The 14,840-nt window shown below is 49.6% G+C and overlaps 2 protein-coding genes across 2 annotated transcripts; one reads left to right on the forward strand and one right to left on the reverse strand.

Moving 5' to 3' along the window:
* Nucleotides 1-6,007: 6,007 nt before the first annotated feature.
* LOC136513941 (uncharacterized) lies at nucleotides 6,008-6,833 on the forward strand. Its single transcript, XM_066507921.1, has 2 exons — nucleotides 6,008-6,643; nucleotides 6,756-6,833. The coding sequence occupies exons 1-2, from the start codon at nucleotides 6,008-6,010 to the stop codon at nucleotides 6,831-6,833; spliced, it is 714 nt and encodes a 237-aa protein (XP_066364018.1).
* Nucleotides 6,834-7,762: 929 nt separating this feature from the next.
* LOC136537639 (tyrosine N-monooxygenase-like) lies at nucleotides 7,763-9,961 on the reverse strand. The gene is made up of 2 exons (XM_066529590.1): nucleotides 8,775-9,961; nucleotides 7,763-8,645 (listed from the first exon to the last, which is right to left on the reverse strand). Exons 1-2 carry the CDS (start codon nucleotides 9,798-9,800, stop codon nucleotides 8,010-8,012), a joined length of 1,662 nt encoding a protein of 553 aa, XP_066385687.1. The 5' UTR covers nucleotides 9,801-9,961; the 3' UTR covers nucleotides 7,763-8,009.
* Nucleotides 9,962-14,840: the final 4,879 nt, after the last annotated feature.

Below are 14,840 nucleotides of genomic sequence, written 5' to 3' on the forward strand. Positions count from 1 at the left end.
GAGGCGTGATATAAAGTGGCTAAGAGCAGCCATGCACCCTGTGAGCTTCTATATATCCTTTACGCAGGTTGGCCATTTCATATTTGTAATGGCAGAGACCTTATCGGGGGTTGGGTTCGATGCCATGGACGCTGATGATGTAGCCTAGGAGTATGCCGGATGGAACTCTAAAGATGCACTTTGAAGGGTTCAACTTCCATCTGTATCTTTTCAAGTTGGTGACCATTTCTTCGAGGTCGGCGATGAGATTGTCGGTGGTTTTGGATTTGACGACCACATTGTCGATGTAAGCTTCGACATTGTGGCCTATTTGTTGATCAAGGCACATCTAGATGGCCCTTTGGTAGGTCGCCCTGGTGTTTTTGAGTCTGAAGGACATGGTGGTATAGCAATATGCATCGAAAGGCATGATGAACGACATTTTGATCTGATCATCCTCTTTGAGGGATGTCTGGTGATAGCCTAAGTAATAGTCAAGGAAGGAGAGGAGTTCACAGTCGGCGGTGGAGTCTACAACCTTGTCTATCTGAGGCAGACCAAAGGAGTCTTTAGGATAGTGTTTGTTGAGATGAGTGTAATCAACGCACATCCTGCATTCTTTATTCTTCTTTTGAACAAGGACTAGGTTTGCCAGCCACTCAGGATGATACACTTCTTTAATAAATTCGGCTACTAGGAGCCATTTTTTCTACCCTAATAGCCTCCTTCTTGTCTGGCATGAATAGTTAGAGTTTCTGATTGATTGGTTTGGCGGTTGGTGAGACATTCAAGGAGTGCTCGATCTTCTCCTGTGGTACCCTCGGTATGTCTATAGGTTTCTAAGCAAACACATCGGCGTTAGCACATAGGAAGGAGATGAGTGCACTTTCCTATTTGGGGTCGAGATGAGCCCCAATCTTGATGGTCTTGGTGGGGTCATCGAGGCCGAGGCCGACCTCCTTCATTTCCTTGGACTTGGCGGAGCCACGAGGAGGCTCGCTGGGATTTCTAGGTCATCGGGGGGCACTGTCTTAGCATCGTTGACCATGCTGGCCATCTAGATGTAGAGGTTGATGGCTTCGGTGAGGGAGAGACTCTCTGTCTTACAGGCGTAGGCGATGGAGAGGTTGGCCCACAAAGCCATAACTCCTACAGGTGAAGGCATCTTCAATACTAGATAGGCATAGTGTAGTATGGCCATGAACTTGACCAAAGCTAGCCGACCAAGTATGGCGTGGTAGGTGGTGTTGAAGTCAGCGACGTAGAAGTTGATGTGCTCGACGCGGAAGTTGCTAGCCATGCCGAATTGTATCGGGAGGGTGATCTCTCCAAGTAGTTTGGATTCCCTACTAGGTACCACCCCCTAGAAGGAGTTAGAGGGAGTGAGGTCTTCTGTTCCAAGGTCCAGCTCCTTTAGGGCTCCGACGAAGAGGAGGTTCAGAGCGCTTCCGCCATCGACGAGTACTTTCTTGAAGAGTACTTTCTTGATGGTTGCATCGAGAACGAGGGGGAAACACCCTATGTAAGGGATGTCCACCCACTGGTCAACTCTATTGAAGGTGATGGGGACCTCAGATTAGGGGTGATAGCTGGGGTTAGTGATAGTGTCTTGTGTGTCGATGGCGAGCACCCGATGGGCCGTGAGTTTTTTATCTCTTCTGCTCTCGGCGGCAGTGAGGCCCTCGAAGATAGTGGTGATCACTTTGTCATGATCCTGGAAGGCGTTGTTGTTGTCCCCAGGTGGTCAGCAACCTCTAGCTTCGTCGTCATTGTCGTCGTTCTTCTTTTTGGTCTGGAACTCCTTAGCTAAGCCAAGGTAGTCCTTCATCTTGTGCAGGGGCATGGTCCTTCGAGGATCTTCTTGTACTGCGCATTGTAGTTATGCTTGGCGTGGGGTTCATCAATGGTGGCGATGATGTGGTCTGGTCGGCGGTGATGATATTGACTAGCTTTGGACCCTTCTGGCCTATCACGACCACTATCCTGATGGTGGCCACGGTCATCGTAGCATTCATCACTGTGGCATCATTCATCGGGGCGCTCATTGCTATGGTGGGTTGGGCAGTGAGTGCCCGCATCCTTGTTGAAGAGAACTTTGGCCTCTTCAGCATCGGCGTACTGATCGGCGGTCGTGATCATCTCACTAATCCCCTTTGGTGGCTTATGATTGAATTTGGAGCCAAGGTCGCGGTGATGGAGTCCTCGAACAAAGGCGGTGATGACTTCTGCTTCCGTGATGTTGGGAATAGAATTCCTCATCTTAGAAAAATGTTTGATGTAGCTACGGAGGAGCTCAGACGGTTTATGATAGATGCGATTCAGATCATGCTTGGTGCCCGGCCGAGTACACATAGCCATGTAGTTGTCGGTGAAGACTTTCTTCAACTGTTCCCAAGATCTGATGGAATCTAGGGTGAGGCTCGTGAGCCAGTTCATCATGGTTGGCGTAAGCATGATGGGAAGATAGTTTGCCATAACACTGGTATCTCCCCTGGTGGCACGCACGGCGGTGGCATAAGCTTGTAACCACTGTGTGGGGTTCATCCACCAATTGTAGGGCTCGACCCCGGTAATTTTGAAACCACAAGGCCACTGGAGTGTTTGAAGTGCTCTCATGAATGCTCGGGGCCCTTCAGGATCATCACCATTGGGATCAACAGCATTGCCGGCGTTAAGTGGCTAGAGGGCAGCATCCGGATTACCGAACTCTTGCTCGTATTCTTGACATTGGCGTACTTCCTCTTCATGTCAAGAGAAATGACGCCTATCGATATGACGTCACATATCCTGGAGATTGTTGATATGCGCTCAGACATCTTGGTCGGCTTCTTGGTCATGCTGGCGAGGGTAGTCGATACGGTTTCCCCTAGCTCCCCCCTAGAGGGGTCGTCCATCATCATGATGTTGGTCGGTGAAACAGCTTCTACTAAGGCGGCGATTGGATCTTGGCACGGTGGATCGGCGATTCAAGCTTGTCGAGTAGGAGGGTCCCTGATCCTGGCGAATCTCGTTGACCTAGTAGTACGCCGCTTTAAGCAATGTGGCGACCTTGGTGATCTCTAGCGTTCGTTCGAGCTGAGCGAGCTCATTAGCGGCCATGACCAAGTTGGCACTTGGGGTCTTGTAGATATCATGGTTGTCGACATAGATGAATTCATCGTCAAGGTTGCAGCAGAGTGGGCGTGGCCTCCCTTGCGAGTTGAGCTATTCTCCGTTGAGAGCTGCCTCAGCTAGCACAATGGTAGCTTTGTTTGCTCAGCGCTGTGCATGGTTGGTGTTTCTGTTGACACGAGTGGTGCAGTCCTCATCGGTTTCTCCAACTCGTGGAGGGCTATCGATGCTAACATTAAAAATCCTGCCTCCTTGAAAGGTTGGGAAAGGAGGTTGGACGACAACGATTTCGGTGATAGTCTTCATAGAGCCCTAAGACTCAAAGTCTAGATTTTCCTCTAGGATGGTGTGAAGGGATGCTTTGGGACATCGGCCGATCTACAACATATTGATAGTCGGCGAGAGCTGGTTGGTGATCGGGGCGGCAAGAGGATAGATGTCTCCCACCTGGTCGGTGAATTTGCCCCGTAGGGCATCCTGATGGATGGTGGCCGTAACGCCTAGAGTTTCCTGATCAGCCTCCGATAGAACGGAATCGAAGGGTGGTCGACGCTGAACCAGAGTGGTCAGAGCCAATTCCACGATGGAGAGGCAGTCGACGAGCTTCTGGCCAACCTGATCGATGGATGCGATCAGATCATCATTGCCGATCTTCTTCCTTGGGTAGCGGGGGAGCAGGCGGTGAGTTGTTGGTGAAGACGACCTTGGAGGCAGTTCTGAGATCGGATCTGCTGTTGCAGGTGTTGGTGTGGTGGGCGTAGAATCGATCTGTACCAGCTCGATGATCTCTCCGTCTCCGTCATCATTGATGACCTAGGAGATTGATTCGACCGTAAAGATCTAGCCAGGCTTTGGGGAGGATGAAGAGCCTACAAAACGTACCATCTTATTTGTCATGGAAATAACACACACACCCCTATCTGGCGCGCCAACTGTCGACAAAAGATGCTCGACAGTTCTCTGAGGGGTATCCCACGAAGGTAAATTGATCGGCAGAGGTGCGCGTAATCAAGAACAAGAAGGTAACAGAGACACAAGAGTTAGACAGGTTTGGGCCGTCAGCACGACGTAATACCCTACTCCTATGGTCTGTTGATTTGTATTGGCTATTGTATGATATTGCTTGTGTTTTGAGGGGGGTCCCCGCCCACCTATATAGTCTGGGGGGCAGGGTTATAAGTCGGTTAGATCTAAGAGATAACCGGAAAGTAATAACAGATTACATGAATCATGGGATCGAACGTATTCTAACAGATCTCGTAGCATCTTTAGGATATCGCCCGTGATGCCTTGCGGTACACGTCGAGCAGTGCCGTGCACCGTAGGTCTTCGTCTTGTGGACTAAACCGCCCCTGGCAGCGCAGCCCATGTAGTCTATCATGGGTATCCAGGGTCGTATCCCCACACGTGGGGTAGTGATATTGGGTCAAAGTTAAAAATGTTTAACTTCTCGAAAGTGAGAATGACATTTATTTTTGGAACGGATGGAGTATGTTTTTATGAAATATAACGTAAAATTATAATTTAGTTTATTTTTTTTAAATTTTCTAACTCTACTATTATAAAACATAATTTAAAACATTTTCCTCAAATCTACATGTAAATAATAATATAAGTTATTATTATAGAAAATAATTATAAAACATAAACTAAAACATGCATGTCGACTTGCAGCTCCATAATTATTGTTTTTTTCATCTACTTCAACAGGAGCCACAAATATATTTGAGTTAGGCATGATCTTGATTTGACAAGGGCGTGAGGAAGAAGGGAGGGCTTAGGCAACACTAACAATAGAGATTGCATCACTAGTAAAAAATAATTTTCATAGGCACCTCTATTTTCAGAGGTGGTTCAATTTCTAGCGTCTCTAAATAGAGAGGAGAACCCTAGCTGCTTGTTAACTGTATCTCCTACAACTAAAAAGAATAAAGTATGGATATTTTTTGGCGCGACATTTGTTTTGGTTCGTTCGTCTGCCCACGTCTGCGATCCCACGACATCTTAATTAATGATTGATCTTGCCATTCTCCTTGATTGAATATTGCCTGTCATGTGATAGAGGAATCATGGTAAAATAGAAAGTAGAAAATTATTGTGCTATCCATATACACATTGCATGTTTGCATGCACCAGCATACATGGCAACAAGTAAAAGGAAAGAGAATTAACACAGAAGGAAAGAACAACTAAAAAGAACAAAGTGTGGACATTTTTTGGTACGATATTTGTTTTGGTTTGTTCGTCTGCCCACGCCTGCGATCCCATAACATCTTAATTACTGATTGATCGTGTCATTCTCCTTGATTGAATATTGCCTGTCATGTAATAGAAGAATCACGACAAAATAGGAAGTAGAAAATTATTGTGCTATCCATATACACATTGCATGTTTACATGCACCAGCATACATGGCAACGAGTAAAAGGAGAAAGAATTAACACAGAAGGAAAGAACAACTAAAAAGAACAAAGTGTGGATATTTTTTGGAGCGATATTTGTTTTAGTTCGTCCGTCTGCCCACGCATGCGATCCCACGACATCTTAATTACTGATTGATCATGTCATTTTCCTTGATTGAATATTGCCTGTCAAGTGATAGAGGAATCACGGCAAAATAGAAAGTAGAAAATTATTGTGCTATCTATATACACATTGCATGTTTGCATGCACCAGCATATATGGCAACGAGCAAAAGGAAAGAGAATTAACACAGAAGGAAAGAGAATTAAGACAAAAGGAACCACTTTGCATTTCTAATAACCTTACCAAATCTGCCTACATTTAATTACTTTCCCTCTTTGCTTTTATAAAAGGGACAACTTTTTCCTCCTTTCATTTGGTTTCATGCTCACGTGTTCCATCGCCCTTGCTTGTTGTTTCTTGCATAAACCATAGTTGATGTCATCTGTCTTCCATGGCTCAGTCTCCTAATCCGAAGAGAAGGTCACTACCTCTTCCTGACTGGAGATCTGGCCTACCAGAGGATCTCCTCGAGTCTATCGGGCAACGTCTCGCGTCAGGCCACGACGTGGCGTCCATCCGATCTGCTTGCTTCCCATGGCACGCCGCTGTCCTGTTCGTGACCTTCGGGTCACTCCTATTGCTCCCGTTCAACCCCAACTCGGACCGCGTCGTCTTCTACTGCGTCCCAGAGAAGAAGGTCTTGTCCAAGATGCTGCCCGACGTGCACGGCAAGGTGGCGTGCTACTCCTCATGTGGGTGGCTGGTGCTCATGGACAAGGTGGTGTCTGTGACGCTGCTGAATCCATTCGCCGGTGCCCGTGCCCCCCGCGTTGAGCTCCCGCCAGCAGGCGAACACGTCGCGGCCGCGTCCTCATCGGAACACGTGTCTAGGGTCCACGGCCCGTGGGTCCTCCATCCCACCAACGGTTACGAGGACGCGGATGCCGCAGGCAGAGCCATCAAGCTAGAAGACATGAGGGATGTGTTCTTCCGTGAGATCGTGCTCTTGGCGCCGCCTGACGTCGCCGGCCGCGAGTGCGTGGCCATGGCCATGCTTGGGTGCTCCACGGAGGTCGCATTCTACCAGGTAGCGCATGGACGCTGCTCGACACCAAACTAGAGTTCTCCATGGGGTCCATCATCCACTGCTAAGACAAGTTCTTGGCAATCGACTGTACTGAAGAAATCTCCGTCTGCAGCAACAACGCCGCCGGCGCTACTCCAACCGCGACGCTGCTGCCATCGCTGTCGCCACCTGCGCGGCTCTGCCACCGTAGCTACCTAGAATTAAACAGTGAGCTGCACATTGTGGGTGCCATGGTGAGCACGTTCCACGAGACACATAGCTTCACCTACAGCAGCGCGATCTACAAGTGCAACCTCCACGACCGTATGCCGGAGTGATCCAGGGTGAGGGACATCGGTGATCAGACACTGTTCGTGTCTAAACATTTCAATGAAAGCTTCAGTAGAACAAGTGTATCTAAGTACAAGAGAACAAAATCTACATGTCTGAACCATTGTATGGGGATCCATATGACTTGGTCCATCAACTGGAGATCTTTGATATTGCTACGGGCACATCCGAAGTGAAGCCCGTCCAGGAAAAGATGCAAGGTTCCGAGGCTCTAGGTTGGATTCGACCCAATCTCTGGAAGCTCTAGAGTTTGAGCCTGCGACGCCGCGCACTCCGTGACTGTGTTAAATTCATAAACTTTGCTTTTTGGATTAAATGTCACTTTAATGTTGGTATTTAATTTAATAATATTATTATCTTATCGTGCGATCCGTATGTTTTTAATATAAATTGTTAGTTATTCCGTAGCAACGCACAGGCACGCTACCTAATTTAAAAATGTATTTCTAAAGACGGCGGAGATAACAGCCTGCCATCGTTAGTCTATTTCTTCGCACATTCTCACGTGCAGTATTTAATCCTAAAATGACACTATAGAGAAGGTGTTGAGCGTGATTTCTCTCTAGAGCATCTAATGGTATGAAATTCGGCACATACATACATACATACATACATACATACATACATACATACATACATACATACATATTTCCCCCTCAAATTTCAGTCAAGATACGTACATATATTCCCCCTCAAGGAAAGCTCCAATTATTATTGTCGATAATAATAATAAACAAAACAAAAAACCATGTACGAGTGGATAGCCAGAAAGATACACTCAAGCAAAGCTCCAATGCAATTATTATTGTCGATAATAATAATAATAATATTTTTAACTCGGTACAAAGCTGAACGCTGTCGCCACTTACGTACGGTCGGTGTGCAGAATACGCACAACCACAAAATCAAGCGCGGAAAATCTTATTGCATCCATTACACGTGAGAGAGCCTGATCGATGGTACATGCAATGCAAGTGATCACGCCAGGCTCGCTCGTCTTATATGCATACAATATAATGACTGGCCGGCCGATTAATCAGACGGAGATGGCCGGGTAGAGGTGCGCCGGCAGCCTCGGCTCGGTGTGCAGCACCAACGGGGTGGCCATGAAGGTGTCGCTCTTGGACTCGCTGAGGTCGACGGCCTCGACCCCGGCCGGCTTGCCCCAGGTGAACCCCTGCAGGAGCCTGCCGACGAGCATGATGCTCATGGCGGTGCCGAGCGACGCCGCGATGCAGCCGCGGCGGCCGGTGCTGAAGGAGATGAACCGCAGGTCGTTCTCAGTGAGTGCGACATCGGACGCGGCGGCGAGGTGGCGATCCGGGTAGAAGCGCAGGGGCTCGTCCCACACGCGCGGGTTGCGGCCCAGCCCCGTGCGGCTCAGGATCACGTGGCTGCCCTTGGGGACGCGGTAGCCGGCGATGGTGGTGTCGGCGAGCGCGACGTGCGGGACGTTGAACGGCGCCACCGGGTGCAGCCGGAACGCCTCCCGGATGCAGGCCTTCACGTAGTTGAGCTTGGGGATGTCCGACTCCTGCACTAGCCGTTCCCGGCCGACGACGCGGTCGAGCTCCTCCACCGCCTTCGCCATCACCTCCGGGTTGTTCACCATCTCTGCCAGCGCCCACTCCACGGCGTTCGACGGGTTGTCCACCGCCGCGAACGTGATGTCCTGCGTGCGTACGTACACATGCGATATGAGTTCATTATATATATTTTCATGTAGATGTATGTACCGAAATACAGATTACCCAATGCATGCATGCCATGTCAATAAACATGATGCATGCATGTACTTTACCTGCGACTGCGCTTTGACCTCCTCGATGGTCAGCAGCGGGTTGCCCTGGGCGTCCTTGAGCGTGATGAGCACATCCAGGAAGTCCTCCATCTCCTGCCGCTCGCCGCTCTTCCACTGCCTCCACCAGTCGTCGATGACCGTGTCGTGGAGCCTGTTCACCGTCTCGTTAGCCTCCTTGACGATCTTCTCGTGGCCGTCGATGTCGAGGCCCCGCAGCCATGGGTGGTAGTCGGAGACGCAGAAGGCGTAGAGGAGGCCGAGGGAGGTGAACACGGCGTCCATGTGCAGCACCTCCATCGGCCCGGGCCCGCCGTCAGGCTGGGGCTCGCCAAAGTAGCGCATGTTGAACATGAGCCGGCGGATGACGTTGCCGCAGTAGTGACGAGCAACGTGCCTGACGTCGACGACGTCGCCGGCGGCTCTGGTGGCGAGGTTGTAGACGTAGCGGGTGAGGTTGTCGGCCTCGTCGGCGCGCTTGTCGTGGAGCCACGCGTGGCGAGACGGGCAGATGATCTCGGAGGTGAGGACGCGGCGCATCTTCTTCCACTGGTCGCCGTAGGGCGAGAGCACGGCGTTCCGGTAGCCGCCGCTGAACGTCTCGGACGCGAAAGTGAGCGGGCGGGATATGAAGTTTGCGTCCTGCTTCCGGAGCACCTCCCGCGCGAACTCCGGGCAGGTGATGGACACGACGTGGACGCCGCCGAGCTCGACGCACGCGATGTCCGTGCCCATCTCGCTCATCATCTGGTGGATCCAGCGGAATGCCGGCTTGTTCAGCAGCATCTCTGGCAGGTTGCCGACGACGGGCCACGGCACGGGCCCGGGCGGGAGCGGCGGTTTGCCAACGCCCGGGGAGGCGCACGTTGTGCTGCTGCACTTAGTGGTGGTTTTGCGTGGCCGGCTCAGGGCTCGGGCCAGGGACGAGAGCGTCACTACGAATAGCAGCAGTTTGAGTATCGCAGAGGAGGACAGCAAGGGGGCAGCCAGCACCGTGGCGGCGGCTGCCTCCACCTCCATTGTCGTCATTGTCAAATTACCAAACACGGAGACGGTGTGTGCAGTGTGTGTGGGAGCGAGCAGCTAGCAGCGACCGTGATGATCGATCTGAGTTCTCTTTGGCTAGCTGCACTGCTAGCAGCTAGCTATAGGCCAAAGAGAGAGCTCACTGATCGATCACCCGATCAGCTAGCTAGCTGTGTGTGCAGGCTCCTGCTTGAGGCAGAACAGGGCAGCCCGTGATGGGTATTTATGGTGCTGGATCGGCACTAACCACGCGTGCATGCACAGTGCCACAGCTAACTGTGTGCAGCATGCACATGTGGGAGCGCAGAATGAGCACATCATGCAGCCAACTGTGTGCGCTAGCATGAAAGTGGAGTGGGGCCGGGCCAAATTCGAACCGTTTTGGTTTTCTATATACAATACTATACAATTTTTATTGTTCTCGAATTTAGCCAAATATAAATACTTCCATTTTCAACTAGCTAGTTCCATAACTATTTTTCATTTATCATTTTCACAAATATGGAATTTTTTTTATCCAACCATTTTTATTTTATTTCTATATTGTAATAATACCGTTTTCCAACCATTTTCACCTCAAGTGCCGCCAGCTAATAACATGTGAGATAGCCTTTATGCATGGCTATCTGTTACTCACTGTGTTTCTGAATAAATAAAGTTTTAGAGTTGTTCTCGGTCATTTTTAAAATTTGACCAACTTTTTTTTGAGGAAAAAATTTGACCAACTTTATAAAGAAAATATTGTTATTTATGACATCAAATAACTATATGACAAAATATAAAGAGTAAAATACAATGAAGGTTCTTTAACTTTTGAGGGGTGTTATATAGGTTCATCAACTCTTTTAAAGTATATATATGTTATTATGTTTGGGCCCCCATACTTTTTAAGAGGTTTAACAGATGTCCATACCTCTTTCTTTAACAATTAGATCTGCCATGGCATGTCCATTGAACAGCCAGTGTGGAGGATATATGCAATTAGCCCCTTCTCTTTTCCCTCTCTTCCGTCCAGCTCATTGTTCCCCCAACCGCCTGCCGCCTTGTCTCATTCGCTCATTATATGTCGGCCTGCTAGAGCATCTCCAAGAGATTAGCAAAAAAAAAAAAGCTAGCCAAATTTATTGATTTAGCTACTCTCTAAAATAGATTTGATAAAAAAACATTAGAGTACTCCACCTGACTGTAAAACCAGGACTCTCTATATTCAAAAGTGTCACATAATCATCTAGCAATCAATCAACAAAGCATGTAGGGACAGCCGATTAACAAAGCATGCATGCAAGAAACACCAACCGCGCCCAGAGGCTGGACGGCTAGCGAGGTCGACTATCTAAAAGTAGAGAGCGAAAGAGATCGAGATCTAGACAATTATTTTCAGAGCATGTTATCTTTAGAAAATGATTTGACTAATCTCTTAGGCATGCTCTCCTCGCCCTAGCCGCACCTCGTCCGCACTGGCTGCTAGCTCAGTCGCACAACCGCCCGCTGACTCTCGGCGCACATCAAAGCACTTGCATGCCCTGCCCCGTGCCGACCCACCGGCCATGTTCCAGTTCCACGCCCACCACGCAGGGCATGTGCGTCATCGCTGTCCAACGCGCTCGCCGCCGCGTTCAATCGCGCGTAGGAGAACCAGCGCCGGGGCATGCAACTCGGGCACAGCTGCGGAGAATTGGCTGCCTCACTCCTAGTAGAGTATTAAAACATTGCATTTGAGAACTGAGTCTATCCCTTGGTTAAATATACGCACCTGTTTTGATTGAAGATGTTAAATTTTAGTCAGCTAAACCAGCTGCTAAACTTTAGTCACCCCTGTTTGGTTTGGTGGACTAAAAGAGACTAAAAGAGGCATTTTAGTACCTTTTAGTCAAGGTATTTGGCTCTAAAGTGACTAAAAGGTGAGGTAACATGTGCTTTAGTCCTATTTAGCAACATCTTTGTGACTAATTGGCTAAATGCTCATTTAGTCACATTTAGTTACAGTGTTTAGGTAAAAAATAACTAAATATGACTAAAATTAGTCAGCTAAACTTTAGTAGACTAAACCAAATACCCCTAGCTTTTCTTGCTTGTTTGGAGATTAGAAGACTTCAGGGTTCCGCAGTTTGTCTGGTCCAATTTTGCCCCACCTCGGGTCAAGTTCTTTGGATGACTCCTCACTAAAAATAAGATCAACTGCAAAGCTGCCTTGCTGCAGAAGAGAGTGGTCCAGAAAGACAACTGCGACATTTGCCATAAGGGCTCGGAAACAGTTGACCACATAATCAGGGGTTGTCCCTTTGCCAGAGTTTTGGAGGAGAATTGGGTGGAGAGATGAGGACGTTGCAGATGTTCAGCACCTATGGGAATCCACTGCGCCTGTGGACATGCCACGGTCAGCCCACGCTACCCTTCTTCTCATCTGCTGGGAACTGTGGAAGCACCGTCATGATGTAGTATTCAGAGCAATGGCTCCAGAGACCACTCTCGCCTTATTGCCGCCTGCCGCCGGGAATCAGCAAAGCCCTGGCTGCCTTCCCCGAAACAAACCTCGTCGATCTGCTATTTGGTGTAATAACTTGCCTATGTAACTCATCTATCCCTCGTGTATTTCTTGGAATCTTGTATTCAGGCGCCAAGCACTACCACCAACTGGTTCACTCCGGTATCTGTAGTATCAATATATCAGGTGGGGTTCATTTAAACCCCCCGTCGTTCACCTAAAAAAAATGTTCTGCACTTCGGATGGTTCTTGTAATCCATGGAGCCGAATTTTTTTATTTTTTTTTGGCTCTTTTTTTTTGAAAGTTTTTCACAAATGTGCTCATATAAGTATGCTTTCAAAATCTGGACCCTTAGCTCGGCGTCATTATTGGCGACGTCGAGCTTACACGTCTCGACACCAAAGTGTTTGGCGCCTAGGTCGGGGCGCCACGTTGGCATCAAAGTAGAGACAGGGGTGACATGACAGCCAGCTCGGCGCCGTGCATCTTGGCACCAAGCTTGGCGCCGTAGATCTTGGCGCCGAGTTTAGCGCCATAGATCCGGGCGCCGAGCCGGCCTTACACGTGGGTCATTTTCCTTTCTCTCTTCCTTCCTTTCCTTTTCCTCTCTTCTCTCTCGCCCGACGCCTCCCGCCGCTCCCGCCGCCGCGCCCCGTGCCCCCGTCCCGGCCGCCGCGTCCGCGCCCCCATCCCGGCCGTGCTGCGCCGGCCGTCCGCCCCGGCCGCCGCCGCGCCCCGCTCGAGGCGGCCTCCCCGCCGTGGCCACCGCGCCCTTCCCATCCCGTGGCGCTAGGCCAGACCCGACATGTGCGTCCGCGCCCCGCGCTGCGCCGGCAGGCTGCCCCACCGCCCCGGCCATCGCCGCGCCCCGCTCGAGGCGGCCTCCCCGCCGCGGCCACCGCATCTTGCCCATCCCGCGGTGCTGGGCCAGGCGTTGCTGCCTCTCCGTCCTCCATGTCCGGCCTCACGCGTAGGTCGTTCTCCGCCACCCCGTCCCACGACCCTCCACCACGCCCGGCGCATCGTCCTGCTCTCCACCGCGTCGTGCACTGCCATCGTTGGACAGGTAAATTTCGTGTATATGCAATGTAGTTAGATAGTGAGGTTGAATTGTGGTGTAGTAGTTAGTTTATTGATGTACTTAGGATGGTAATGTGATAACCTATTAAGTTTAATTAGTTGGTGATCTAGAGATTAGGTGATAACCTAGTTAGACTATTTACTTACTTAGTTAGCTATCTATTTAGTTAGTTATGATAACCTATTTAATTTAATTAGTTGGTGATGTAGTGATAATAAGGTAATAACCTAGTTGTTGGACATGCATGGAGCTAGCTATTATGTTATTTGCGAAGCTAGCAGTTAGTATGTAGTTGTTGGCACGTAATTTGGACTAAACAAAATGTGTTTGGATTTGTGTATGAAATAGATGGACAACCTAGTGAGCATATATCATGGAGGCACCGTGGAAAGAGATCGCTATGGAAAGAGATCGCTAGTGAGCATATATCATGCATGCATGGTGAGGACTGCTTAGTGCAGATGTTCACCGAGTCGATCGACGGAGGTCGTCGCTTCTTCTAATGCCCGTGAGCAAGGGTAATTGCTATTACATTTTGTTTCTTAAATATGTTTCTCGAATACCCTTACAACTCACAGGACATATTTATTGTAGTCTTCCGAGTCCGAAGAAAACTGTGGGTTCACTAGGTGGGTCGATCCTCGACCAATTTATCCGCATCAGTAGTACATCTACTACCTGTAGGACCAAATCTTTGATCTACAAAGGGAAGTTAGCAGCAGGTACAAGAAAGACAAAGACGACGACAACAACAATGGTGCAAGTTCACAGGAGGCAATCTGCAATGATCCATATTGCACCTGCCCTAATCACAAGAACAAGGGGCCTCCGCCGTCACCCCCGCCACCACCACCACCAGCAATGGGAGGCTACTGTGGAGAAGGTGCAACATAATTTGCCTAACACTGCTACACAAATGATTTTGCGCGACACCCCCCCGGAGGCCACCAAGGCGGGCACCTATTTTTACCCGTCACGGTAAATGTCACGGTTTATCTAGGCGGGCATTTTTTATTTACCACGGCGGGCTTTTTTGCCCGCCACGGTAAATCGATTTACCGTGGCGGACGTCAAAAATACCCTATTTTTCGCAGCGGACATCTTAAGACGTCCGCCACGATAAATCGATTTACCGTGGCGGACGTCTTAAGATGTCCGCCACAAAAAATACCCTATTTTCCGTGGCGGACATCTTAAGACGTCCGCCACGGTAAATCGATTTACCGTGGCAGACGTCTTAAGATGCCCGCCGCGGAAAATGTGCAGGCCCAATAGCCATCTCCAATATAAACCGAGGCCCTCGCACCATCATCGCCGCCTCCCCCACTCTCTCTCTCTCTCTCTCTTAGCTCCCCACATCCCCCACTCTCTCTCTCAGCTCTCCGCCTCCCCCACTCTCCCTCTGCCTCCCTCTACTCTCCCTCTACTCTCCCTCGATGCAGGCAGCGGCGCACGGCGCAGCTCTCCTCCATAGCG

Source organism: Miscanthus floridulus, chromosome 2 (assembly GCF_019320115.1).
Source record: "Miscanthus floridulus cultivar M001 chromosome 2, ASM1932011v1, whole genome shotgun sequence".
Taxonomy (NCBI): Eukaryota; Viridiplantae; Streptophyta; class Magnoliopsida; order Poales; family Poaceae; genus Miscanthus; species Miscanthus floridulus.

Bases quoted from the DNA above. Each gene is read 5' to 3' on its own strand.
- LOC136537639 (XM_066529590.1), bottom strand. From the start codon at position 9,800: ATGACGACAATGGAGGTGGAGGCAGCCGCCGCCACGGTGCTGGCTGCC. The intron at 8,646-8,774 runs GTAAAGTACATG...GTACGCACGCAG, and splicing joins AGGTCAAAGCGCAGTCGCAG to GACATCACGTTCGCGGCGGT.
- LOC136513941 (XM_066507921.1), top strand. From the start codon at position 6,008: ATGGCTCAGTCTCCTAATCCGAAGAGAAGGTCACTACCTCTTCCTGAC. The intron at 6,644-6,755 runs GTAGCGCATGGA...CTCCGTCTGCAG, and splicing joins CGGAGGTCGCATTCTACCAG to CAACAACGCCGCCGGCGCTA.